The sequence below is a fragment of the Loxodonta africana genome, chromosome 1 (assembly GCF_030014295.1).
Source record: "Loxodonta africana isolate mLoxAfr1 chromosome 1, mLoxAfr1.hap2, whole genome shotgun sequence".
NCBI classification, from domain to species: Eukaryota; Metazoa; Chordata; class Mammalia; order Proboscidea; family Elephantidae; genus Loxodonta; species Loxodonta africana.
Window position 1 is genome coordinate 27,783,860 of NC_087342.1, and position 27,803 is coordinate 27,811,662.

The 27,803-nt window shown below is 44.0% G+C and overlaps 1 protein-coding gene across 3 annotated transcripts in view; it reads left to right on the top strand.

Moving 5' to 3' along the window:
• Positions 1–27,803, top strand: part of MASP1 (MBL associated serine protease 1) — a 76,258-nt gene that overhangs the window by 11,646 nt on the left and 36,809 nt on the right. For all 3 annotated transcript variants that reach the window (XM_010592836.3, XM_023551595.2, XM_023551592.2), the window contains 3 exons: positions 18,740–18,917; positions 21,855–21,986; positions 25,212–25,408. In XM_010592836.3, the coding sequence (XP_010591138.1) occupies positions 18,740–18,917; positions 21,855–21,986; positions 25,212–25,408 (507 nt within the window). The remainder of the gene's footprint in view (positions 1–18,739; positions 18,918–21,854; positions 21,987–25,211; positions 25,409–27,803) is intronic.

Below are 27,803 nucleotides of genomic sequence, written 5' to 3' on the forward strand. Positions count from 1 at the left end.
TTCCTGAATGCCCTGTGCGGGACTGAGGGTGTAACGATGCAGGTGACCTGGTTCCTGACAGAGAAAAGCTGGACAAATAGTCATCGCATACAATGAAAAAGGGTAATGACTGACAGATAAAGAATGCAAGGAGGTGAAACTGGTCTCTGTAAGAGATGATGTGGGTTGATAATCTTGATTGACATACAGTTTCTATAAATTCTTTAGAAATGAAGGCATCTTCTCAGGGGTCACAAGGATCAACCAGAGGCTATCCAGAGACCCTAAAGTGCTCATCATACTAAACTGAACTTTCTGACACAAAGGTTGGTTATACCTTCCAGGATATAATCTAGCCTCCATCAGAGCCAAAATTTCAGGATAAAATTATAAATGTGGGTTATTGGGTTAAGCAAAGCCCCCCAGCCTATTCCCCCAACTAATACCAGTCATCAAACCATGTTATTCTTGAACATTTTAGTTGAATAATATGATGACAAAACTTTTTTTTAATGTGACAGTGAGTCCTATAAATTTGGACAAGCTAGATGTGAACTTCTTAACCAATTTTTTCTCTAGTTTCAAATGCATCAACCATCTAGAAATTCTGACAATGAAAACACTTGCTTTTATTGGTAGCTGAGCCCTCAGACCACAGAAATCACAGAATTTTCTTTTCTTGAGCTGTAACAATGACTTCTCATTACTCCTGGTCTCTTCCATCCAAAAACTGACTCTTAACTTTGTATTTATCAGGTAATAATTTTTCACAAGTTTTCCTCTTGTTTAGACAGATGCCAAGGTTAACCTTGTTAGGATTCCTTTATGAAGACTATAAACACACAATAGAAAACTTAAGTCACCCTTCTGCTTCAAATAAATTGAGTCTTCAGGCAAGGCAAATTAAGGAGTGGACATCAGCTGTATTTTATAATGGGAAAAAAAATGACAAGGTGCTTTTTAAGGGCAACAATTGCATCAGAGGTAAAGTCACCTTCTGAGACTGAGTTAAAGACTCTTGAATACATTTCTACCCAAAGCTTGGCCTTTCTGACTGGAGAATATTTTGGAAATTGATTAATGGTTTCTATTCAGGGTGGTGGATAAAATAAGCAACATCATGATAAACAGAGAAAATACTGAAGTTGTCAAGGATTTCATTTTACTTAGGTCCACAATCAACACCCACAGTAGCAGCAGTCGAGAAATCAAATGACATATTCCATTGGGCAAATCCACTGCAAAAGACCTCTTTAAAATGTTAAAAAGCAAAGATGTTACCTTGAGGACTAAGGTACACCTGACTCACGCCATGGTATTTTTAATCACTTCATATGCATGCAAAAGCTGGACAATGAATAAGGAAAATCAAGGAAGAATTGATACCTTTGAACAGTGATGTTGACAAAGAATATTGGATATAGCACGGACTGCTAGAAGACCAAACAAATCTGGCTTGGAAGAAGTACAGCCAGAGTGCTCCTTAGAAGCAAGAATAATGAGACTTCACATCATGTGCTTTGGGCATGTTATCAGGAAGGACCAGTCTCTGGAGAAGGACATCATGCTTGGTAAAGTAGAAAAAAAATAGAGGGTCAGTGAAAAAGGAAGACCTTCAATGAGATGAATTGATAGAGTGGGCTCAAACATAGCAACAGTTGTGAGGTTGGCGCATGACCAGGCAGTGTTTTGTTCTGTTGTACAGAGGGTTGCTCTGAGTCAGAACCAACTCAATGACACTTAACAAAACCAACATCCTGGGTGGTGAGACATCTTCCCAAAACCCCAAGGAGATGGACCTAGGCCCTCTGGAAGGGGCAGCCTGGTCCTGGCGTCTTGCCTGACATTCAGGAAATGCTCGTCCTGGTTCCAGATGACCTGCAGTAAGAAACCTTCCCTTTCTAGACCTAAATTTGTGCATCTGTAAAATAAACCAAAAAAAAAAAAAAAAAAACCCATTGCCCTTGAGTTGATGCCGACTCACAGTGACCCTATAGGACACAGTAGAACTGCCCCACAGGGTTTCCAAAGAGCTGCTGGTGGATTTGAACTGCAGACCTTTTAGTTAGCAGCCAAGCACTTAACCGCGGCAGCACCAAGGCTCTGTCTGTAAAAGAGGGATGAGAAAATCTTATAGGGCCTTTCTTCTCCAAAATTAGAATCCCTTTAGCAGGCCAAGTGATTTCTGGGCACAGCAAAGAAGCAGTTCACTTGAGGCAACTTGGACTGAGCTGCTGCCTGAGGTGCCTACCGTGCTTGCCTCTCTGACTCAGACATGTTTTCCCAATTCTTTTGGAAGACGGGTTAACACTGGGGGGTGGGGGAGTGAGGGGCGGTAAAAACGTACATCTGGATTTATGCTTACACAGCTGTCTTTCAGAATACCATCCTGGCGTGGAGCTTTGCCTCCCTGAAGAGATTTCAGCAGCTGTAGGGTATGAGCAGGCCTCCCTTTGCCGGAGGCTGCGCCCTCAAAGGTTGACACCTGGTGTTCACGTGGAGACGCCAGGGCCCTGTGCCCTTGCCCACACATGCCCAACAGAGCTTCCCTCTAAAAGTCACAGACAAATCATGGAATGTCAGGGATGCAGGGGTGCTCTGGAGACTCACCGAGTCCCATGCTGTTGTTATTATTGTCGTTTTTCAAATATTCTCTCCCCAGTGACCCTTTTCTTCTTCTAACAAATCTTTGAGTAGCCTCAAAATGGAAAACTAATAAAAGGGGAGCTACTCAGGTTGAAAGTGGCCCTGAAGCTCAGTCTGCTGGTTCATGCTTGGAGATCTCCCATACAGTACCTTTGAGGAGTTACAGCTTGAATATTGCTGCACTAGTCAAGCAGGGTCGCTATGAGTCGGAATCAACTTGATAGCAACGGGCTTGGTTTGGGTAGTCAAGCAGGAGTGGCTATTTTTGGCTCCCTGGTGGCACAGTGGTTAAGAACTCAGCTGCGAACCAAAAGGTCAGTGGTTTGAATCCACCAGCTGCTCCTTAGAAACCATATGGAGCAGTTCTGCTCTGCCCTATAAGGCTGCTATCAGTCAGAATCAACTTTGATGGCAACAGGTTTGGTTTGAGCTTTTTAGTCAAGTTCTACTAGACAGAATAGGAGTCATAAGCTCAGAATCCATGGACAGAACTGGCACTCAGACCTCTAGGTCCCAAACCCAGAAGCTTTTCACATACAGTTGAAACCTGTTTGTTACTTCTAATTGTGACCCTCCCTGACCAGACTAGATGCTTTCTCTGGCTACGAATTAAGAGAGAAGCTCTTCCTTTTCCAACTGAGTAAAAGCACTAACGTGCCATGTGATCCCTGGGAAAGTCAACACCCCCCACCAAAATTCTGTTTTCCCGTCTGTTCAATGACAGAGTGCGATGAGATGATTCCTAAATTTCCTTAAATCCTAAAATTCTAATCTCGATCCTCCTTGCCAGAACTTTCCCAGTTACCCCACCAAACTCTCATTATCCTAGTCAGGATAATACCAGAAAATGGTAATAACATGTTACAATAGCCTCTTCTCAAAGTCCCAAGGCCATAAGCGCTCCATTAAGAGTCTGCAGTCTTCTGGGGATGCCTTGATGGCAGATCATCTGAAGAGAACTTGTAAACATATCATGCCACTGTCCTTCCCCAAGCAACTTTAAATAACATTGGTTGTCCTTTGACAGAATAGCATCCCCTGTTTTGAAGGTTTTTCACTCTGTGACTAAATTCCTCTGGCAAACTTGTTAAAAAAAAAAAAAAAAAGTTGCTGTTGAGTTGGTTCCAACTCATGGTAACCCATGTGTGTCAGAGTAGAACTATGCTCCATAGGGATTTCAGTGTCAGATATTTCAAAAGTAGATCACCAGCTTTCTTCCAAGGTGCCTTGAACCACCAGCCTTTCAATTAGCAGCCAAGCACGTTAACAGCTCGCAGAGTCCAGCTCACAGGAACTCTTTCTGGACCAGCAGAAGCCCACAAACCACTCTTCCCACCCAGGTCCATCAGGGTGCTGAGGATAGAAGAGCTGACACTGAACATCAGTCACTTAAAGAAGAAGAGCAGGACCCCAAGGCTCTTGTCCAGATGCTCAAATTTTATTAAAATTCCTCTCCAGCCTGATTTCCCGCAGTCCTTGGTCTTCAAGGCATGTGCACATCTGCACAGCAGCATCTGCTTCTTTGGAATGTGGCTGCAATGTGTGGATTCCTGCAGCGCACAGATGAGGCATATGGATCACAGCTTGTTAAAGCTGCAGGCAGCCTGGTGCAGAGGACAAATGCACGGACTGGGAATCAGAAGGCTTGGGTTCTGGTTTTCATTTTTACTAGCTCACAGTAACCTTGAGCAAGTAACTGCTTCTGGAGAGGCCTGTTTCCTCCTCTGTCAACTATAGGGGGTTAAATCAGATGGTCTGTAATGCCCACCTAGCCCTGATAGTCTATGAATCTAACACTTTAGAAATCATTACCTAGCTCCATGACCATCATGTCTAAAGGCCAGGGAAAATCCATTTATTGGCCTAGGTCACACTGGGACCAGAATTTACATCTCAAGACTTCCAGTCCAGTGTACTTTAAAATAAATTAAGCTACGGCGGGGTATCATCTTGTAGGTGCTTCCATTTTTAAGTTACAAGGTAAGGAAAAAATCATCTATAGTCAAACTTACTCTCGAAAATCCCTGAGTATCATTTAAAGTGTGAAAAAGCAAAGACGTCACCTTGAAGACTAAGTGCACCTGACTCAAGCCATGGAGTTTTCAATCACCTCATATGCATGTGAAAGCTGGACAACAAATACAGAAGACAGAAGAAGAACTGACACCTTTGAATTGTGGTGTTGACAAAGAGTACTGAATATACCATGGACTGCCAAAAGAATGAACAAATCTGTCTTGGAAGAAGTACAACCAGAATGCTCCTTAGAAACAAGGATGGTGAGATGACATCTCACATATTTTAGACATGTTATTAGGAGGGATCAGAACCCGGAGAAGAGCATCATGCTGGGTAAACTATAGGGTCAGCAAAAAAGCCTAAGACCCTCAATAAGATGGACTGACATAGTGGCTGCAACAATGGACTCAAGCATAGCAACGATTGTGAGGATGGCGCAGGACCCAGCAGTGTTTCGTTCTGTTGTGCATAATAGGGTCTCTATAAGTTGGAATCAACTCGATGGCACTGAAGAAGAACAACAACCATCTTTCAGTAAGTCCAGAAGAGACCTCCCCACCCCCTCCCAACACAGAGAAATGGAACAATTTACAGTTTCCTTGGTTGAACACCAGATGAAGAGGTCAACTTGCTTATAAAGAAATATAGAGTTTTCGTTACTGAAGAAAGTTCTTAGGAACCAGAACTACCAAAAGAACAGCAGACTCACACATCCCATTTTCAAGCTCACACCATGGCCTCTACTCATTGGAAAAGGAGGCAAAAATCACCTTGCATTCCTTTTTTATTCTCTCTCTCTCTTTTTGATTTCTCTCATTGAGTGCATATAGTTGACATCTGTTAAATGCTCATATGATGCAACTCCGTTGTACTCTTATTAATCCTATATTCTTGATGCATCCAACATTTCTTCCATCCTTTCCACTGTTAGCTCCGTAGTTCCAATTGTTATTCCTCACCCAGCCTAGCAGCCACCAGTCTTCCCCCATCCAGTCCACCCTCTACATGCTTCCAGTGGGGTCTTCCTAAACAATTACTTTGAATGTGTCACCCTCGAATTCTTTCAATGGCTCTCCATTGTCAATGGAATGAAGCCCAAGAATCCTACTGAAGAAGTGTCATAAACTAGACACTGTACAAAGGACTATTCCTGCAAAGGAGAGTAACACAGTTGCTGCCCTCAAGAAATTCACAGTTTGACAGAGTGTGATGAGTCAAGTGCATCATAAGTAAATTAGACCCAGGTTAAGTAACACAAGAGGTAAGAGGCAGTACGTAAATTTGGGAGTGGTCATCGCCGGGTGGCCAGAAAAGGCTTCTGGAAGAGTTGATGTCTGAGATAAGTCTCCTGGGATATATAGAAACTCAGCAGTGCAGTTCCCTAGGCAGAATGTTCCAGCAGAGCTACCGTAAAGGAATGGAGGCTGAAAAGGATGGGAATGATGGAGAATGGAGAGTAGACAAATTGGCATGTTTTAGGAAGATATAAGAGAAAAACCTAGAAAGATCACCTGAGGGATAAACTAAGAAGATCCTTGATAAATTTGGGTTTTAACATGCGAAGCCAAGTTTGTAAATAAGTGGTTAATACGTTGAATTAATTCTGCAAATGTATTTTGTTGGGCTCCCTAATATTGGTTCACACTGTGGTTGGGGGTGGGTGGAGGAGCGAGGAATTAATGTCAATGTTAAAAAATTTCTGAACTCATCCAAAAATCCACATTTCCGAGTTTCCTTAGAAAATCTGGCAACTCTGGCATCTTTCTGCCTGGCAACAATCAGCTGGCACCAGGAGGAGGTCAGCCCTGAGATAGGGTCCCCACCATTCCCATTTCCAAGGAAATTCTTTTCTTACATCTTGCTTGCACCATTGCTTCTCTTTCAGTAGAGAGAGTGAAACTCACTCCTCTCGTGTCTCTATCAAAAGCAGAAAAGATGAAAGTAGCTGGGAAGAACATATATTTCAGGAAAACTGGTGAAAACATATTTTTCTTAAGAAGTGAAGAATATTCCTCAGTATTTGATGCGCAATGTGTGTTTCTGTCTAAAGAATATCAAACAGCCTATTTCACTCAATTATGTTTTCTGTATTTGAGTCTAGGACCTCCAATCAGAAACAATGAAGTGGGAGTGGGGGTAATGGGTGACCTTCAGGACATGCTTGAAGAAGGTTAATCTGGAGCCCTGTGTAAGGGAGTTAATCACAGGCTAAGTCAAAAGAAATTGAAACCATCAAAAGAGGCCATTTGGGTGACTGCTGCTACATTGAAAGTGGCCATACTGAATATGGTATGTTCCAAGGAAGACGATGGGCATCTAGGAGAGCTATGGAGACCCAGACAGAGATATATGGAGGTGGACTCCACAGGAATGGCTGAGTATAGAAGAAGGAGAAGGAAGAATCACAGGTTTCAATCACAGGTTTTGACACGATGGTGGCTACTTTCCCAGAAATGAAGATTAGGAACATGAGGAGAAGGAGGAGGTATAGGAAGGATCAGAATTTGTTGAAGTGCACTGAATTTGAAGTACGGTTGGAAATGCTGGTCTAGATTTTGAGACAGGGCTTAAGGGCCATAGAGTAGATGTGGAAACAGCATGGAGACAAGAGAAGACAGTGATGGAAAGAGCCCAGCACTGAGGGTTAAATCCTGTCCCTGTCACCATCTTAATGAGAGACCACAGCTAAGCTTCTCAACCTCCCTAAGTATTGGTTTTGTTAGCAGTGAAATAAAGCTCATGTGATACAATACCTTCCTCCTAATTTGTGGAAGAGTTTAAACAAAATGACAGATATAAGTAGAATCAAAACTTCAAAAAGCGATCGAATGAAGTGGTTAGGGTCCAGGCATTACAGCCAGTCAGACCTGAGGTCAGGTCCTACACCCACCTCTCACTGAAGCAGTTGCTCAACCTTGCTAAGGTTTCCTTTCTCCATCTGTAAAATGAGGATAATGATAATGTCTATCTCAAGCATGTAATGATTAAGTACAAGGCCCAACATATATATAATTAGCTTGATAAATACTGCAATTATAGTGGTTATAATGGTGACAGTAGGCATAACAAAGTCCCTGCCTGGTATCACCAGACCCTCAAAGAATGTCATTTTTCTTATCTACCCTGAGTCCCTGGGTGGTTCAAATTGTTAATGTGCTCAGCTGCTCACCAAAAGGATGGAGGTTCGAGTCCACCCTGAAGGGCCTCAGAAAGGCCTAGAGACCTGCTTCAGAAAAATCAGCCACTGAAACCCTAAACCCAAAAAACCCAGTGCCGTCGAAGAAGCACAGTTATTCTCTGACATACATGAGGTCACTGTGAGTCTAAGTCAGCTCAACAGTAACTGGTAATTGATACCCTGACTCTACCACTAACTGGTTATGTGACCTTATTCATGTCCATCGGCTTTATCAGGCAGTTGATGGAAAAATACTTTGAAAGGATTGTTCAAATGAGACAATTGTTTATTTCTCCGGTGTGTTTACCTTATAGTAACACAAATTCTGTGACAGTTTCTAATTTATTACCTCATTTAGTTCTTATGGAATATGAAGGGCAGGGGGGTATTAATGCCTCAATACAGAGAAGGAGAAGAAACTGGTACCAAAGCATTTAAATGGATTTATGTATTTCTCTACAGCAAAGCCAGGTATTAAACCCAGGTCTTCCTACTCCCCAGTCATGGTTCTATCTCTCCACGGGGCCCTTCTTAGAACAGGCTCTGTGCTGGGAGGGACATTGATTTGCTTCCTAATCATGCATCATTCCTAAGTCAATGCTTTGCCTATTGGGGTAATTTAGTAAACTTTAGTAAAATGGAAGGTCCTTGAAGGTCTCTAAGGGTCCCTTATGTTGTCAAGATTTTGTTAAAGAATTTTCTCTTTTATCTCATCTTTGTGATGAAAAATATCTTGTAAAAAAAATAATAGATGGAGTCTGAGCCACGAAGGATGGGAAAGTGCTTGATGTATCTGGTTGTGGTGCACAAGTTTTAAATGGTGAACTCAGGGTCGTTCCCACTAGATCATCAGCCTCATCAGTTCAAGGCCCATGTCTTTGTTCTCACCAGCAGCAGGCGCAGTGCTGAGGCAGAACGGGAAAAGGCATGTGTCTCCTGGCAGTGGGAGAAAAGGAAGGTACTCTGGAGTAGAAATCAGCCACCGACTCCTTCAGAGACCTTGGACAAGTTACTGCTTTACTGTGGGCCTTAGTTTCCACACATGCCCAATGAGGGAGCTGGACTAGCTGGCCTCTCCAAGCCCTTCCGGTTCTGAGGGTCTACCACTTCCAGTATAGTGCTCCTGCCCCCAGGCCACAGAATGTATCCTGCCGGGTAATTAAGAGAGAAATCCTTCCCAAGCCCTCCTTCTCCTCCAGGACTGACTCTACACACTCCTAATTTCTGAGCAGCCTCTGTGTTTACTTAGAACATGCCCTCAACCTTCAGGCTACCACTGACCCCAGCTTCCAAAGCAGCTCTGCTCATTCTCTGGGAGCCGACAGGGCTTGCTCCAGGGACTGGGGAGAGGAAGAAGGGCCTGGGCCCCAAAGGAAATGAGAAATGGATAAACATTTTCATGTATTTCATTTCTAGTCTCCAGCAGGATTCTTCCACTCCAGAGACATGGGTGGTGGGGTGGGGGAGCAGGTCCCAAACACCTCTTCTAGCTGATTCAGAAGGACTGGGAGGTGAAAACGAGCTTCAGAACAGTGTGATAAAAGCTCATTTTGTGCAGGAAATGCAAACAGCACAGGCTTTAGGGTGATGGAAAACAGAAGGAAGCTCCCCATGCTGGAGCATAGAATGCCAGGGTGTGAGGCAGGAGTGCAGTGGAGTAGGGGTGGACCTGTGTGTTCACAGCTGCCCTTGGGTGCACCTTTAGTCTGAACAGTAAAAGCGGGGCTAAGATTCAAGGAAAGACACCAAGCTGTTACTTTGGTATGCTCATAGAGAGAAAAGGCAGTGTGGGAAATGCATCCATCTATTCACTGAGTCCACAAATAATCATCGAGTGCCTGCTATTTACAAGAGCTTGGAATAGAGCAGTAATTAAGAAGACAGAAATCCCTGTAGTTATGGCACTTACATTGCACTGGGGAAAACAGACAGCAAACATTAAACATAGCCCTTAGGTAAATTGTAGAGTGAGCAATAAGATGACAGGCAAAGAAATGAAATACAGCAGAGAAAAAACCAAAACCAAACCCACTGCCGTTGAGTAGACTCCAACTCATAGCGGCCCTATAGGACAAAGTCATACTGCTCCATGGATTTTCCAAGGAGTGCCTGGTGGACTCAAACTGCGGGCCTTTGGGTTAGCAAATGTAGCTCTTAACCACTACACCACCAGGGTTTCCCAGCAGAGAAAAGGGGATCCAAAAAGCCAGGTGCCCATCAAGTTAACTAGGACCCATCGCAACCCCCTATGTGTCAGAGTAGAACTGTACTCCACAGGGTTTTCGGTGGTTAGTTTTTTTTCGGAAGTAGATAGCCAGACCGAGTCACCTCTGGGTAGACGCAAATTGCCAACCTTTCAGTTAGCAGCTAAGCATTTGCACCACCCAGGGACTCCTGGGTGGGGGTGTTTTTATTGTTGTTAGGTGCCCTCGAGTCAGTTTTAACGCATAGTGACCCAATGTGATACAGTAGAACTGCCCTGTAGGGTTTTCTAGGCTGTAACATTTATGGGAGCAGATCAGCAGGTCTTTTTCCCGCAGGTGGGTTTGAACCACCAACCTTTTGGTTAGCAGCCAAGTGTTTAATCATTGCACCACCAGAGCTCCCTTGGGTGAGGGTAGGGATTATGATTTTAAATACGGTTGTCAGGTTAGGCCTTATGGAGGTTACATTTGAGCAAAGACTTGAAGAAGATGAAGTTAACCATGTAGCTTTCTGTGGGAAAAGCATTCCAACCAGAGGGAACAGCTAATGCAAAGGCCTTAAAGGTGGTGAAGTGTTTGACGAACAGCTGGGATGGCCTTGTCACTGAGCTGAGAAAGAGGGATAGAGAGGGGAGATGAAGGCAGACAGGTACAGGTGAGACGCAAGAAGGGAGGGGTCAGAGCAACGGGGGGGGGGCCTGGGAAATAGAGTCCCTGCTCAATGCCGATAAGCCATCCCAGAGCTTGCAAGCTGCCTTCGTCCCCAATGTCACATTTGACCCCCTGACTCTAACCAGTTGTTACAGAGTCAGCTCTGACTTATGGAGACCACAAGACCCCATGTGTGTCAGAGTAGAACTGTGCTCCATAAGGTTTTCAATGGCTGGTTTTTCACCAGTAGATCGCCAAGCCCTTCTTCCAAGGCACTCTGGATGAACTCAAGCCTCTAACCTTTCAGTTAGCAGCCTAGTACATGGTAACCTGGGGAACTCCAGTAACTCTTTAGAGGACAGTATTAATGCCCACTGAGGCCTGGGGAGGGTAATGTGCTTGTAAATGCTTAACAATCGGTGTGGGGAGGATGAGGGGGTCCTGACTTGCACCTTAAATACTCCCACCGTGGCCAATTCCAAGCCACCAAGCTGATGTCACTGATCACGGAGTTGGAAAAAGATGCTCAGTAGCCCACCGTTCACCACGCAGAAGTAGTAGACCTTAACAGAGCCAAGAGCACAGTAAAGCACTAAAATAATTAGAAAGGTATGAGTTTTAATATGATTTGTTTTTTTAATATAATTGATTCAGTTGTGAGTTTAGGAAACTTAATGCTTATTGGCAGCTGTGTTTAACAACAGGGTTACAAAAAATTGACAATTTGCTCTTGTTAGCTGGTATTAGCCGACTCCAGCCCACCACCGCCTGGAGAGATGAAAGTGACACACAAGCAAGTGGGTGAACGATAACTAGGACCCAGGTCACTGGCTTCCTAGTCCAGAGCTCTTGAAGGATTCCCATGGCAAGATTTGAGGATATAGATTTGAGCCTGGGAGAGGCAGGCTCCTGGGCAGTCTCCTGGGCACCAGCTCACACATTCCTGAAAACTCCTCTAGTGACTGAGCCCAACACAAGTCCCTTCTCCAGCTCCAAATCCAACCAGTTGCCATGGAGTGGATTCCAACGCCATGTGTATCAGAGTAGAACTGTGCTCTATAGAGTTTTCAATATGGAGTTTTTGGAAGGAGATCACCAGGCCTTTTTCCAAAGCACCTCTGGGTGGACTCGAACCTTCAACCTTTCGGTTAGCAGCCAAGTGTGTTAACCGTCTGCACCAAAGGGACCTTCTCAGAGCTCCCAGCTCAGCACTTGCCTAATCACAGCCTTCACCCCAGCCCCTACTGAAACACACCTTGAGCCAGCCTGCCTGGGCTGCTGAAGAGCACAATGACCCTTTGTTTTTTCCCCCTTCCTTGGGCTATTTTCCTGTCTCTGAACTGTTTGGGGCCCAGCCTCGGATCTGCTGAGGGGATTTGCATGTGAATGAGTCCAGCTCTGAAGTCCCAGAAGGGGTGGGGTGGGAGAGTCTGAGCCATTCACCAGTCAAAGAGAGTGTAAATCCTGCCCTAACCCTCCTACCCAGCCAGGATTCCCAGGCTCTCCTCACCCACCACCCCCCACGCCTCTCCCACTGGGACGGTGGGCACTGCCAGTTTCCCACCTGCGGGATGCTGGCTTCCCATGCCTGAAGCAGAACCCCCGCCCCAGCCAGCTCTTTCTTCTCCCCAGGTTCATGCTGCCTGGAGACCATCCTGCAAATGTGCCATCTTTCCTGGCAGCAGTGGAATTCTTGGGCTCCCTAGCTCCTGCCAGCTGTTTCTTGGGCTCCCATATTTTTTTTTTATGTTGTTTATCATTTGCATGTACACAATACCTTATTAGGGACTTACTCGGTTCTGTCAGGAAGATCTTATTCTAATTAAAAAATAACAAATAAGAACACTACGAGAAATATTAGTATATCTGAGTCCTGGTCTTGGTCCTGCTGTTAACTGGCTATGTGACCTTTGAGTGAGTTACATAACTCTTTGAGCCTCAGTTTCCTTGGTTTACCTCATGTCTTAAAGAAGCACTGGCTTAGGAAATCGGGATGCTGCAGTTATGAACCTGGGTCCATTACTTGCTAGCATGTGACCTTGCCCAATTCACTTAAACTCTCTGGGCTTCCATTTCCTCCCTCAAAAAATGAGGAAAAAGCATCCATTTCTATACATTGCTCAGAAGAACAAATTAGCAGCATTGCTTGTCAGTGCACTTTGGAAACTCAGATGTGTTGACTCTATGGACAAGCAGGGAGCCATCGTAGCTGTCCTCCCACGGAAAGCTGGCCAACCGCCTGCTGCCCTACCCTGATTTTGCCAGCAGGTTTGTGCTGTTTCTGCTGAGTCAGAAAATACGTGGAAAAAAAAGACTCCAGCTTCTTAGATCTCTCCTTTCAGCTCTGTGTCCTCAACAGAGCCTCTTCCCTACAACCCGGGGAGATGGCGAGACCCTGAATACCCCTCACCAGTAAACCGGTTGCCATCAAGTCCACTCCAACTCATGGCGACCCCATGTGGGTCAGAGTTGAACAGTGCTCCATAGAGTTTTCAACGGCTGATTTTTCAGAAGTAGAGTACAAGGCCTTTCCTCTGAGGAGCATCTGGGAAGACTCGAGCCTCCAACCTTTCTGTTAGCAGTGGAGCACATTAATCTTTTGTACCACCCAGGGGCTCCTGAATGAGTATAACAGCCCTTGGCTATTCCCTCTGTCTGGATGGTCTCCCTACAACCCCCCAGCCCTCTACCCGTGATCTCCATCTACCTAAATCCTGGTAGTCACCTTTCAGTCTGCAGCTCAAAGGGCATTCTATTCTACTAAATGTTTTCAGATTCCTGGTAGCGTAGTGGTTAAGAGCTATGGCTGCTAACCAAAAAGTCAGCAGTTTGAATTCACCAGGTGCTCCTTGGAAACTCTATGGGGCAATTCCACTCTGTCCTATAGGGTCGCTATGAGTCGGAATCAACTTGATAGCAATGGGTTTGGTTTGGTTCAGCTGGATATAATTTTTCCCTTCTTTAAACCCCTGGGCTGCCTGTCTTTCATTGCAGTTACACAGCCTGACACATACACATTTGAGTGCTCATCTAATTTTCCTCATAAATCTCAATGTCCCCGAGGTAGGTGACTTGTTTATTAAGCTCATGCAACAAATAAGTAATTCTTGGCATCCCCCACATTATAGTCCTCACAGAACTTTGTATATAAATACTTGTTGAAAAGAATTGAGAGGAAAATGATGAGGCCATACATTCACCTGTTGGTATCCTAAATAACAATAGCCTAAAGGAACATGGTTGCCAGCAATGAGAAATAGAAAACTGAAGAGCCTGTGATCCACAGCCACTTGAGTCTCTATCGTTAGGAATTTTGTATCTGCATTTGATAGGGCCTTTCCCTCCTTCCATCATGTTAGCACCATGACCCCAGAGATGGGATAGTCAACAGAAACCAGAGCTTAATTACTCGCTGTATTCAGAGGTAAATGATCTTTGTAGAAATTGACAATCCACAGCAGGGCCTGACAAAGTAAACCAGGGCCGCTGACCCCTCCGTTTAGGTTATGGCCAGAGCTGTCACTGAGCCACATCCTCTCTGGGAGACAGTCCATTCACACAAGATAAGGTTTCAAGAGGTCCTTGAGCTAGAAAAATTGTTTGGCCAAGTGTCTGTGTCTTTTGTCATGTATTCTCTGGGTTGGTGGGTCCCTTTCCCCGGGGTCAGAACAGTTCCATAAGCAAAGCTGATATCGGAGGATGCTCATGGTTTTCTTTCCTTGGGCAAATCGGTTTCCCTCTCTGAACCTCAGTTTTCTCTAGAAGGAGGATTAAAATAGCTCTTAAAAGTCTCTCTAATATTCCAGGATTCTGTTCTGGGCTGCAGGCCGAATTCCCAGGGCTCCAGGCTACTTACTGGCTTTCTCTTCCCGGCTCTTAAAAGTGTATAGGGCTCAGATTTTCCCATGGTCTCCCCTGGGGCTTGCTTACCTGGTCTCTGGAATAGCACCACTCTGCAGGAGATGACACTTTAACAGCCATCATGAAATAGTTCTTCAGCCTAGAAGTTACAAGGAGGGAGGTTATTTATCACAGACTCTCATGAGGCCTTTCCCTTAATCCAAATTATCTCTGGTTGGTTTCACTTGAACGTATTCATCCTACAGGCAGTATAGAAGCCAACAGGCCATGGAGAAGTTACAAGAAAGAGGTTGCTGTGGCTGAAGCTGTTAATGCTAAAGGCATGACTATTCATTCATAATTGATTCTGTGTTACATTGTTATAGGCCGCAAACAAGTTCAAGTTCATCAGCAGGCAGTAATCTGTGTCTGTTGAAACTCCTGTTCATCGTCTTAGAGCTGGTTTATTTAATGTATGATTATGATGATCTGTCATTAGTATACAGTTATTGTTGTTAGGTGACTTAGAATTGGTTCTGACTCATAGAGACCCTGTGTACAACAGAATAAAACACTGCCTTGTCCTGTACCCTCCTCACCATCGTTGTTATGCTTGAACCCATTGTTGCAGCCACTGTGTCAGTCCATCTGGTTGAGAGTCTTCATCTTTTTCGCTGACCCTCCACTTTACCAAGCATGATGTCCTTCTCCAGGGACTGGTCCCTCCTGAAAACGTGTCCAAAGCACGTGAAACGAAGTCTCACCATCCTTGCTTCTAAGGAACGTTCTGGTTGCACTTCTTCCAAAACAGATTTTTTTGTTCTTCTGCCAGTCCATGGTATATTCAATATTCTTCACCAACACCTTAATTCAAAGGCGTCAATTCTTCTTCGGTCTTCTTTATTCATTATCCCGCTTTCCCATGCATTTGGGGCAATTGAAAATACCATGGCTTGGGTCAGACACTCCTTAGTCCTCGATGTGATATCTTTGCTTTTTAACACTTTAAAGAGGTCTTTTGCAGCAGATTTGCCCAGTGCATTGGGTCATTTGGGTTCCATCATGTTGGCATGACGGCCCCAGAGACGAGTAGTATACTAGGACGTCAGCATTAGAAGAGAACCTAGAGCTCAGCTAGTTCAAACCCCTGGTTTGCAAGTGGGTAACTGAGAGCTAGGTCCAAAAAATCCATTGTTGTTGAGTCGATTTGACCCATAGAGACTCGACAGAACAAAGTAGAACTTCCCCATAGGGTTTCTAAGGGGTACCCGGTAGATTTGAACTGCTGACAGTTTGGTTAGCAGCCAAGCTCTTAACCACTGCACCACTAGGACTCCAAGAGCTAGATAGGGTACAGTTATACAGCAGTTTATGGTAGAGCTGGGAATAGGCCCCAGGTCCTCCAACTGCCAGATTCATACTCTTTACATCACTCCAAAGCAGAGGTCCCAAAGTTGGTGCCCTGCAGTTCACACAACTCCTCATAGAAGAATGCCTCCCCCAGGTCCTCACTCTAAATCAGTCTTGGTTTTGTTAAGTTCTAACTTAAATTAAGCTCTAGAAGTTTAACTAGTTTCTATTCTACAATGTATTAGAAATAAGCAAACAGAAGTGCAACTAACAGGCTAATAAAACATTCCATAAGGAAGACTGCAGAATTCCAAAGGCCTTATAGCCTGGGGACACTCAGTGCAGGACAAGCACACGACATAACTGAGTGTCTTGAGAGTCTCACTTTGATACGGTATCATGATGGTTGGCATTCATAGTGACGTCTCCAGATCACCAAGAAAGGGCAGTATGTTTCACCTAAGAAAGCAGGGGTTTCTATAAAATACTTTTGAAAAGCATTACATCTAAAATATTTTCATTTTATATTATTATTAGTTGTTAGTAGGTAAACCTTCAGCTACCTGGAAAACTCAGTTAACCAAAATAACATACCATCTGAGATGTTCAAAGAAGGGACATCTCAGTCGTGTGCAGAAAGGCACGTTCTACAATATTAAGGATGGTGTGAGTACAGCTTGTATTGGCAGCAAAGAGGAATAAATAGCAAAGCCGTGATCTCATCTTCTGTTTACACTTTAGTTCCCAAAGTTAGTCATTAATTGTCCTTGTGTTTTGTTGCCAGGGGAAATTGTTTTCCTTTAAAACTCCAGCTTATTTTAAATAAATAAACCATTAGTTTCAGAATAAAAGTGTCAAGCCTCAAGATACTTTTGACATACTAAGCTAAAGACCAATGATTCCGTTAGTAGCTACTACAGATAGGCAGCCTTTGAGAATTCTGCTATAACAACTTTGAAAGGCAGCAGAAATCATTCTTGGTAAGAGATTTTCTCATGCATCTGGATGAAAGTGGCTACCCAGAGGTTGCAAACACAAACACAAGCCTGAAAGAATTGGGTTAAGTATAATAGAGTACTGGGTAGACCAGCCAGCTACCATGTTGTTTCCCAAACCCAGCCCACATAAAATCAGCTTTAGGTGGCCAGTTTAGGATCTTTGCTTGGGTTTCTGAGTTTATACAGGGACTCTGGCTCCTCCAAAGCAGGGAATTATTTTAGCAGATGGGCAATTTTTTGTGTGTCTTAACACACGCACACACACACAATTTCTGGATGATTCAGCAGTATCTGTGTTACTTAAGCTAACTGATTACATAGCTTCCTTAATCAAATGCTTTCAATGTCTTCCCTTTACCGCCAGAATTAAGAATCACTTCTTGTCATGGGGAGACCTGGTGGCACAGTGGTTAAGAGCTCTGCTGCTAACCAAAAGGTTGGCAGTTGGAATCCACCAGCTGCTATTTGGAAATCCTATGGGACAGTTCTACTCTGTCCTATAGGATCACTATGAGTTAGAATCGACTTGATGGCAATGGGGTTCTTGTCAAGGCATTATTGCATTCAAGGTCAACCATCATCTCAGAATATCTTGCACTTTTAGTTCTTGATAACAAGTATTTATTGGATGTCTACTATGTGTCAGGAGCCCTGGTGGCACAGTGGTTAAGAGCTTGGCTGCTAACCAAAAGGTCAGCAGTTGGAATTCACCGGCTGCTCCTTGGAAACCCTATGGGACAGTTCTACTCTGTCCTATAGGGTCACTATGAGTCGAAATCAACTCAAGTGCAACAGGTTTGTTTGTTTCTTTCTTTCTTTTTACTGTGTGTCAGGCCCTGTTGCATGCAACAAAATCACATTTGTAAGGAAAACAAAGTCCTGCCCTTCTGCATCTTACATTCTAATGGAGTTCATTCACAGTGAGTTAAAGCACTTGTCACACTATGACACTCTCTCTGTGTCTGTTTTCCTCAACCTGAGCACTGCGATCCTGTGAACAGGAATATGGCTTACTCCTCTCTCATCACCGTTCCTTTGTTCAGTGCTGGGCACACACCCGGTGCTCAACAAAGGGCTTACATTCTGAATACATTTTCTTGCCTTTGGGAATGCGGTAAGTTGCTATTGCCTATGGAACCCATATAAGCTATCTAACTTCTTTTTTATTTTAACGTTTAATTATTTTCAATAAGTAAATCATTTAGTTGTCCATAGGAATGACAAATGTCAAGCTACTTTTTTTTTTTTTAATTGTACTTTAGGTGAAAGGTTACAGCTCAAGTTAATTTCTCAAGTGAAAATTTATACACATATTGTTTTGTGACATTAGTTGCAATCCCCACAATGTGAGAGCATACTCCCTCTTTCCACCCCAGGTTCCCTGTGTCCATTTGACCAGTTCCTGTCCCTTCCTGCCTTCACATCCTGCCTCCAGACAGGAGCCACCCATTTGGTCTCATGTATCTGATTGAACTAAGAAGCACATTCCTCATGTGTATTATTTTTTGTTTTATAGTCCTGTCTAATCTTTGTCTGAAGAGTGGGCTTGGGGAATGGTTTTGGCTCTGGGTTAACAGTGTGTCTAGGGCCACAGTTTCAGGGTTTCCTCCAGTCTCTGTCAGACCATTAAGTCTGGTTCAAGCTACTTCTGATGGAACTAAACAAAATAAATGGAACAGTGACCAAGGGCTGCATTGACTTAACCTGTAATGTGCCTTTCAAATCCCAGAACCCCTAGTCCCCTTCCCTTGGGTTTCCCAGGTTGCCTGTTCTGCTCATGAGCAGCCACCACCCTTTTTCCTCCTGGAGACCAGCAGAGAAGCAAGCACCCTTGGGAATCTGCTCATCTTGTTGCATTTCCTTTGACTCCCAAGGTAGAAACTGAAGATCAAGTGTTGGCAAACTTCTGTGGCAGGGAGACCACGGACACAGAGCAGACCCCTGGTCAAGAAGCAATCCTTTCCCCTGGCTCCTTCATGTCCATCACTTTCCGGTCAGATTTCTCCAATGAGGAACGATATACTGGCTTTGATGCCCACTACATGGCTATGGGTAAGTTAGAGCTGGGTGACTTAATCCTGGGACTTCCTCTCTCTCTAAAGATTGAAACTGTCTTGTGCTCTCTCCTCCTCTTCCTTTTTATTTCCTTCCCTTCCCTCTCACCCTTTTGTTCCTACTTTTACTGCCCCTCCCCACTCCTTTCTTCTTCCAGTGAAGAACACTGTAAAGAGGCTATTGCCTATGAGATTCTTTATCATTCCTTCTCCACTCACGTCCCCTCCCCTGCCCCCATCTCCCCAGACTCCACCCTTCTAGTTCCAAGCTCCATGCTTCTTCATCTGGCACTCAAAGTCCTCCACAATCTGGCCTCAGTCTCTTTGCCAATTTGGTTCTCAGTACTCCTCTTCACAAAGACCGCTTCCATTACTTTCTAGCCAGACTAAAATACTCTTTACTCCCCACTTTCCAACTTCCTCTCCTTGACGATTTGGTTTCCCACTTCTGAAACTCCCTTTTGCACTCTACTTTCATCACATCATGACTCAGTTCTACACATCCTTGAAGATGGGGATCAAAGTCCACCACTGCTTGATGTTCTGTCCTTTACCTGGAAGTGGTTTCTCCCTTCCCAATAGAGTGACAGTCTTCTCCCTCCCTCCCCCCACCATGCTTTTCTAGCTTGTGATGAACTTATTTCTAAGCAGTATCTGAGAGGCAGTGTGTTATCATGGAGGAGACGCAGGGCTGGCAAGAGAATTCCGGGGGGGTGGGGGGCGGTTCTGCTGTGACTTGCTGTGTGACTTTGGACTAGTCACTTACCTGGCCTGAAATTTGGTTCCTTTCTCTGTGAAGTAGGAACAATCCCATAGGTTCTACCTTCCTCACAAGGTTGCTGGAGGATCAAATGGGAAATAATGCCAATGAATATGCTTATAACTTCCGTCATGAAATACAAATGGTGGTGATTCCTCAGTGTCCTCCTTCCTCTATTGTGAACCCCTCAAGGGCAGGAACTGCACTCTTTTTTCCCAACAGTATGAAAAGTGTCAAACACAGAGTAAAATTTAAAGATTTTACAGTGAACACCTGAATTCTCACCACATAGATATTACCATTTATTTTTTACTGCATTTGATTTATCCCGTATCTATCCATTTATCCATCTACCCATCCATTAATGGAGCCCTGGTGGCACAGTAGTTAAGAGCTTGCCTGCTAACCAAAAAAGGTTGGCAGTTCAAATCCACCAACCACTCCTTGGAAACTCTACTCTGTCCTATAGGGTCACTATGAGTTGGAATCGACCCAAAGGCAACGGGTTTGGTTTGGTTATCCACCAATACGCCTTTTTAAGATGCATTTTAAAGTAAATTGCAGACATCAGTACACTTCTTTCTAAATCCTTCAGCATGCATATCATTAGCTACAGTTCAATATTTGTTCACCAAACCCTTAACGAGACACTGAATTTAACCTTTAGTCCAGAAAATTCCCTTATGTCTTTCCCAGTCAATCCTCACTCCCATCCCTCTTAAAGACAATCACCGTTCTGATTTTTTTCCACTATAGGTTAGTTGTGCCTCTTCTAACTTCATATAAATGAGCACACAGAGAACATATATTGGGAGTAAGACTTCTTTTACTCAGCATATTGTTTTTTATATCTATCTGTATCCTTATATGCATCAGTAGTTCACTCCCTTTCCTGGCAAAGTAAATTTCCATTGTATTACTATACTACAGTTTGTTTATCCATTCTCCCATTGATGGACACCTGTGCCCTCTCTATTTTTTGTCTATCCTGAACAAAGCTGTTATAAAGTTTCTTGTACAAGTCCTTTTGTGAACTTATGTTTTAATTTCTGTTAGATGCATACTACCTGGCTGTGGGTAAGTTAGATCTTGAAGTTGATCCAGATCTTGAAGGATAAGTAGAACTGAGTCATGATGTGATGAAAGTGAAGTGCTGGGCCCTAGGGTAGGTATGTATTTAGTTCTATAAGAAATTGTTAAACCTTTTCCAAAGCGTTTATGCCATTTACACCCCTCCATCAGTATGTAAGAGAGAGTTCTGGTTGCTCTACAACATTTGGTGTTGTCAATTCTTTTTAATTTTAACAGTTCTGGTGGGTCTGTAGTATTACCTCATTTTGGTTTTAATTTGAATTTCTCTAACGACTAATGATGTTGAGCATCTTGTCATGCACTTATTCGTCATGTGTATATCTTCTTTTGAGAAAGATATGTTCAAATTTTTTACTTATTCTTTTTAAATTGGATTGAGAAGTTACATCTTTTTATCTTTATATTTGCAATGCCTGGGACAGGATTGGCACACATTAAGGACTTAGAAAGGAAGAGAGAGGAAGCATGGAGTAGTAGTTAAGAACCCAGGCTCTGGAGTAAGCCTAGCTGGATTTGAATCCCAACACTGCCACTTACTATCTATCTGTAGGACTTTGAGTAAGTTATTTAATACCTCTATATCTCAGTTTCATCGTCTATGTAAGGTGGATAGTGACAGTACCTGCCAGCACATGGCTGTTATTAAAACTGTGAGGGCCTAATGGCACCACCAAGAGTCAGGTTGCTTGGGTTCGAAACTGGCTGTCTGTGATCTTGGGTAAGTTGCCTAACCTCTGTGAGTTCGAGTTTCCTCATTTGTAAAATGGAAATAAACCCTGGTGGTGTAGTGGTTAAGTGCTCCAGCTGCTAACACAAAGAGCAGCAGTTCAAATACACCAGACACTCCTTGGAAACTCTATGGGGCAGTCCTACTCTGTCCTATAGGGTTGCTATGAGTCAGAATCAACTCAACGGCAATGGGTTTCGTTTGTTTTTTTTTCTGGGTTCCAAGCAAGGGTTAAATAGGAGAATGTATGCACCTCCCAACACAGTGACCGGCCCATAGGCAGTGCCTGTAACTGTTGCCTGTTTTCATCAGCCCACACGTGTGTGTTTGACTGAGAGCTTCTACCTGTCCCGCAGATGTGGATGAGTGCACGGAGCGGGAGGATGAGGAGCTGTCCTGTGACCACTACTGTCATAACTATATCGGTGGCTACTACTGCTCCTGCCGATTCGGCTACCTCCTCCACACAGACAACAGGACCTGCCGAGGTAGGGCCTAGGGGTGATCCTGTATATTACCCTTAGGTGTACATCTTCCAAAACAGATTAGAGAAGGCTCAAAAGAAAAACACATATGCATTAGCAATAATTAAAATGGAATTCATAGAGATGCGCCTGAGATACTACACAGATGAAGATGCTAGAATGCCCACCTAGTCAGGAGCCTGGGCTCGGGTTGTCAAAGGACAGCATGACAGAAACTCTGGCTGATTAGCCCATCTTTATTCCTGGGCAGCATTTCTACTCTATGCCCCTGTCTCCTCTACTACTATAGGTTATGAGCCTGGTCAAGTGAAGGGAAAAGCTGGGTTCCCCAGTCCTCTCTCCCTGAGCCATGAGCTATGCCTCACACAGCAGTTCCTTTTTCATTTCTCTTCCACTGCTCCTTAAGTTCCCCTTACACAGAGAGTACCTCAGTCCAAAAGAAGGAAGAGAGAGTAGAGAGGCAAGGACAGAGACAGCAAGCTCTTACTCCTTCTCTCTCTCTTTGTTTTCATTCCTTTATCAGCATACGTACTATGCTGCAGTCACTGGGCTGGGGCCAGGGATGGAGAAAGGGAAGGGTTCAGACACTTTCCATGAGGTACTCTAGGAAGGGTGGGGTAATAGCCACGTAAACAAGTGTTGAAATGCAGGAGATGCTATAAAGGAAATACGAACATAGCACAATCCAGTCTAAGTCTGCCTGGGGAAGTCACCAAATGCTTCTCAGAGGTGTTAACCTTGAAGGAGGTCAATGGAGAAGGAGAAGGAGGCATCTTAGGCCCAGAAAGCAGCTCTGCAGGCGTTCAGAGGAACAGTAGAACGTGGAATGTTTGGAGCTGCCAGTGGATAGTGTAGCTTGGGGGCAAGGATTCCTGTTTTAGAAAGATCACTTGGAAAATCCTTGGAGGAGGGCAAGGCTGGAGACAAGGGCTCTTTTTTTCTCCTCTTTCACAAACTGCTACTTACTTCTCAATAAAATCCTTATAAAACAAAAACAACAGGCCTATGTAGGCATTTTCTTGAAGAGGGTTATATTTTCTATTGTTTTCATTCAGTAAATATTTATTAAGTATCTGCTATGTGCTGAGTATATTGGGAACTAAGAATGATGTATTGCACTGGGCAAATCTGCTATAAAAGATCCTCTGAAGTGTCAAAAAGCAAAGATATCACATTGAGGACTAAGGTGTACCTGACCCAAGCGATGGTGTTTTCAGTTGCCTCATATGCATGCAAAAGCTGGACAATGAATAAGGAAGACCAAAGAAGAATTGACACCTTTGAATTATGGTGTTGGCAAAGAATATTGAATATACCATGGACTGCCAGAAAAACAAACAAATCTGTCTTGAAAGGAGTACAGCCAGAATGCTCCTTAGAATCGAAGATGGCAATACTTGTCTCACTTTGGACATGTTATCAGGAGGGACCAGTCCCTGGAGAAGGACATCATGCTTGGTAAAGTAGAGGATCAGCAAAAAAGAGGAAGACCCTCAATGAAATGGACTGACATAGTGGCTGCAACAATGAGCTCAAACATTGCAACAATTGTGATGATGGTGCAAGACTCAGCAAAATTTAGTCCTGTTTTACATAGGGTCACTATGAATCGGAACCAACCTGATGGCACCTAACAACAGCAAGAACGCACAGAGTCGAGCAGAGTCTCTCAAACGTTTTTTCATTTTCACCCACACCACAAGCCTTTTTAAACATTATTTTCATATTTGTCCCCTCCATAAAATTTTAATGCCACAGATATACTGTATATCTGTTTACATACCATATGCATATCTGTGCATTATGTATGAAAAGAGTAAAGCTTTCCCCTTGGGCTACTTTAGCCCCCTTGAGTGTGATATTGCCTCCATATGCATGGGGTAGAAATGAAAACACATCATAATTCAATAAACCTGAATCCAAACCTTGCTCTGAAACTCATAGCTGGGTGACTTTAAGTTAGGTACACCCCCTTTTCTGGACCAGCTTTCTTATTTCCAAATAAGGAGAATGGGGTTCAGAAAAGATTGACATCTCAGTTGCAAGATAGTTGGCCCAAGGACTGTCATGGATTGAATTTTGTCCCCTAAAAATGTGGGTCATTTTGGCTAGGCCATTATTCCCAGTATTGTGTGGTTGTCCACCATTTTGTGATCTGGTGTTTTATCCTATGTGTTGTAAATCCTAACCTCTATAACATTAATGAGGCAAGACACAATCTACAGGATATAAAAAAGAGCATTGAGCAGAGAGAGAGAGGGACCTCATTACCACCAAGTCAGAAGAGCCAGGAATAAAGCACGTCCTCTGGACCTGGGGTCCCTGCACTGAGAAGCTCCTAGACCTGGGCAGATTGATGACAAGGACCTTCCTCCAAAGCTGACAGAGAAGAAAAGCCCTCCCCTGGACCTGGCATCCTGAATTTGGACTTCTAGCCTTCTCAACTATGACAGAATAAACTTCTGTTTGTTAAAGCCATCCACTTGTGATATTTCTGTTATAGCAGCACCAGATAACTAAGACAGTGGCATAAAGGAGCATCAGCAGGGCTAAGACATGTCTGGCATCCCAGGACACTGGGTCCTTCAAGGTAGTAAATGCAGTGGGGCAACAAAGCAGAATCCCTGGGTTCATGGAACTTATAGTCTGTGGGGAGGGGGCAAGAAAATAAACAAACATATTACATAATATCAAGGAGTGGTCAGCACTACGAAGAAAAATAAAGCAAGGTCAGAGGTTAAAGAGTAAGGATGCGTATAGTTGGGGGGGAAGCCTGTGTTAGATGAGGAACCAAGAAAGGCTTCAAACAGAGACCTGAATGAAAGTCTGGGATGAGGAAAAAGCAAGACAAAAGAAGTCCAGACATTCCCTCTGACCATTTTATCTCAAAACTCTCCCATATCTGAGCTCCCTTTTATTCCCCCCCTCCCCACCCAGCAGTATCAGAAAATCTGGTGAAAAGAGTCATCACACAGGGCAAAGAGCCCTGGATAGAGATCTAGAAAGCCTGGGTTTGAGTCCTGACTCTGAAAATGACTAGGTTTACTACTTTGGATAAGTTACTTCCCCTCACCGAGCTTTAGTTTCCACATCTGTAAAATGGGATAATGATTCCTTCCCCAATGACCTTCTGGGTCCACTGGGAAGATCAAACACAGTAGCAGATAAGAAGGGGGTGGCTGTGGTGAGGCTGTGGTGTGACATTTTGCTCTGGTGTATTTCCCATAGTGGAGTGCAGTGACAACCTCTTTACCCAGAGGACCGGCATCATCACTAGCCCCGACTTCCCCAACCCTTACCCTAAGAGCTCCGAATGTTTCTACACAATCGAGCTGGAGGAGGGTTTTAGGGTAAGCCTGCAATTCGAGGACCTTTTTGACATTGAAGACCATCCTGATGTGTCCTGCCCCTATGACTACATCAAGGTAAGCTTGCAATGGACACTTGCTCTGGTGAGGCTGGAAAACCTTGGCTGGCTTAGGCAAATTGGTATTCTGGGCCCTTTGCCTTCTCCCGGGATAGGAGACCAAGCAGCTAGTTTCCAAAAAAAAGTAATTATTTAAAATAATATCCACCAGCTTAATCGGATCCAATCTAGGGATCTTCTTGGGCCCAAAACTGGACCCCTGGCTACCTCCTGGTTTAAGCAGGAGAGTTTCTGGGTCAAATCTGCTAAAAGGCCAACTTCACAGGCATTCAACTTGTGCTGTTACCTGGGACTCTGTGCTCAGAAAGGTTCGGTTTAATGATCTGCTGCCACCACCTTGAAATTCTCCATAATTTTTTAACAAAAAGCCCACATCTCCTTTTGCACTGGGCGCTGAAATTATGTAGTACTGCTTGGGGAAAGGAGCCTATGTAAAAGGCAAATAGAGTAGAAAGAGAATACCCACAAGTCAAAGATTACTCAACTTGTGCTTTTTCCAACGGTATAAGTAAAATGTGAAGTTAGCCTGAATTTGAGCTGTGGTGAGGGTGGCAGGGAGATATTTTTAAGATATATGAGAAGTAAAATCAGCAGTTCTTGGAGAGTGATTGACTGAAACATCCAAGTGGAGCACCATCTGAATATTGCAGTCTCATCTCAGGAGAGATGCTGAGTGGGGATAAAGACAGGCACCTACAAGTGTATAAATATGTGGTGGTTTAAGCCCTGGGAATGGGAGGGACCTTCTAGAAAGACAAGGAGATGGGGGAGCACAACAGATTTGGAGAGCTGGGCAGAGGAAGAGGTGCCCACAAATGAGGCTGAGGGGGACAGTTAAAGGGGTTGAAGAGAGCCAAAAAATGAAACCGTGAAAGAGGGAGTCTGTCAACAGTGGCAAATATCAAAGAGGACTCAGATAAGAGAGGCAGAGAAGCCTGAGAGCCTATGAAAGGAAACTTAAGGACTTAGATACTTGGATAAAGAGGCTAAGAGGCAGCTTGACTCCAGGTAGGCTAGCAGAAAGCACAGACCATTAGTTTCTATTGCTGTGTAACAACACCCATTTATTAGCTCACAGTTCTGTAGTTCAGAAGCCCAAGCGGGCTCACCTGGCTTCTCTACTTAGGTAGGGTCTCAAAAGGCCAAAATCAAGGCGTTGGCCAGACTGGGCTCTTTTCTGAAGGCTCTGGGAAGAGTTTTCTCCCAAGGTCATTCAAGTTGTTGGCAGCATTCAATTCCTTGTGGTTGTAGGATTGAAGTCCCAGGCTTCTTGCTAGCTATCACAATCGCTAGCAAGTCCTCCCACGTGACTCCCTTCCTCCTTCCATTGGAGAATCTCCTCCCACTGAATCTCTTCTGCTACCAGCTAGAGAAAATTCTGGCTTTAAAGAGTTCATGAGATTAGGTTAAGCCCATCCAGATAATATCCTTATCTCCAGGCCAATGGATTAGTAATTTTAGTTACATTTGTGAAATCTCTTTTGCCTGTAACTAACATAATCACAAAGTACCACCAGGAGTGAAGGGCATGGGATGCCTTTAGAATTCTGTCTACACACAGGAGCTCTATGCATCTGAGTCTTATCTAGGCCTTAACCTCTGGGGTCTTTACTTTTTTCCCCCCTTGTCTTATTCATCTAGTGCTGCTATAACAGAAATACCACAGGTGGATGGCTTTAACAAAGAGAAGTTCATTCCCTCACAGTCCAGTAGACTACAAGTCCAAGTTCAGGGCTTCAACTCCAGAGGAAGGCTTTCTTTTTCTGTTGGCTCTAGAGGAAGGTCCTTGTGATGCATCAGCCTTCCCTTGGTTTGAGGGCATCTCAGCACAGGAATCTCAGGTCCAAAAGACACACTTTGCTCCTAGTGCTGCGTTCTTGGTGGTATGGGGTCTTCATGTCACTCTGCTCACTTCTCTTTTCTATCTCAAAAGAGATTGGCTTAAGACACTACCTAATCTTGTAGACCTCATCAACATAATTGCCAGTAACCCATCTCATTTCATCATAGTGATAGAATTTACAACACACAGGGAAATCACATAAAATGGTGGACAATCACACAATACTGGGTCTTATGGCCCAGCTAAGTTGACAGATATTTGAGGGGGACACAATTCAATCCATAACACCCCTCCTCACAGTAAAGATGACAAGACAATAACAGGACAGATGAAGTCACCAAATGAGAGTTAAGGAGGCCTGGTCCTCATAGATGGAAGGAAACAGGGTAAAAAGCATAAGAAGGACCCAGGACTGGGAGTTGAGAAAGGTGGATCAGCTAGTAACACCTATTCCCTTCTTTCCACCTCCACTGCCTCCATCCTAGTCCAAACCACCACTATCTCTCTCATGATCAACTCTGAAGCTTCCTAACTGATTTTCTTGCTTCCA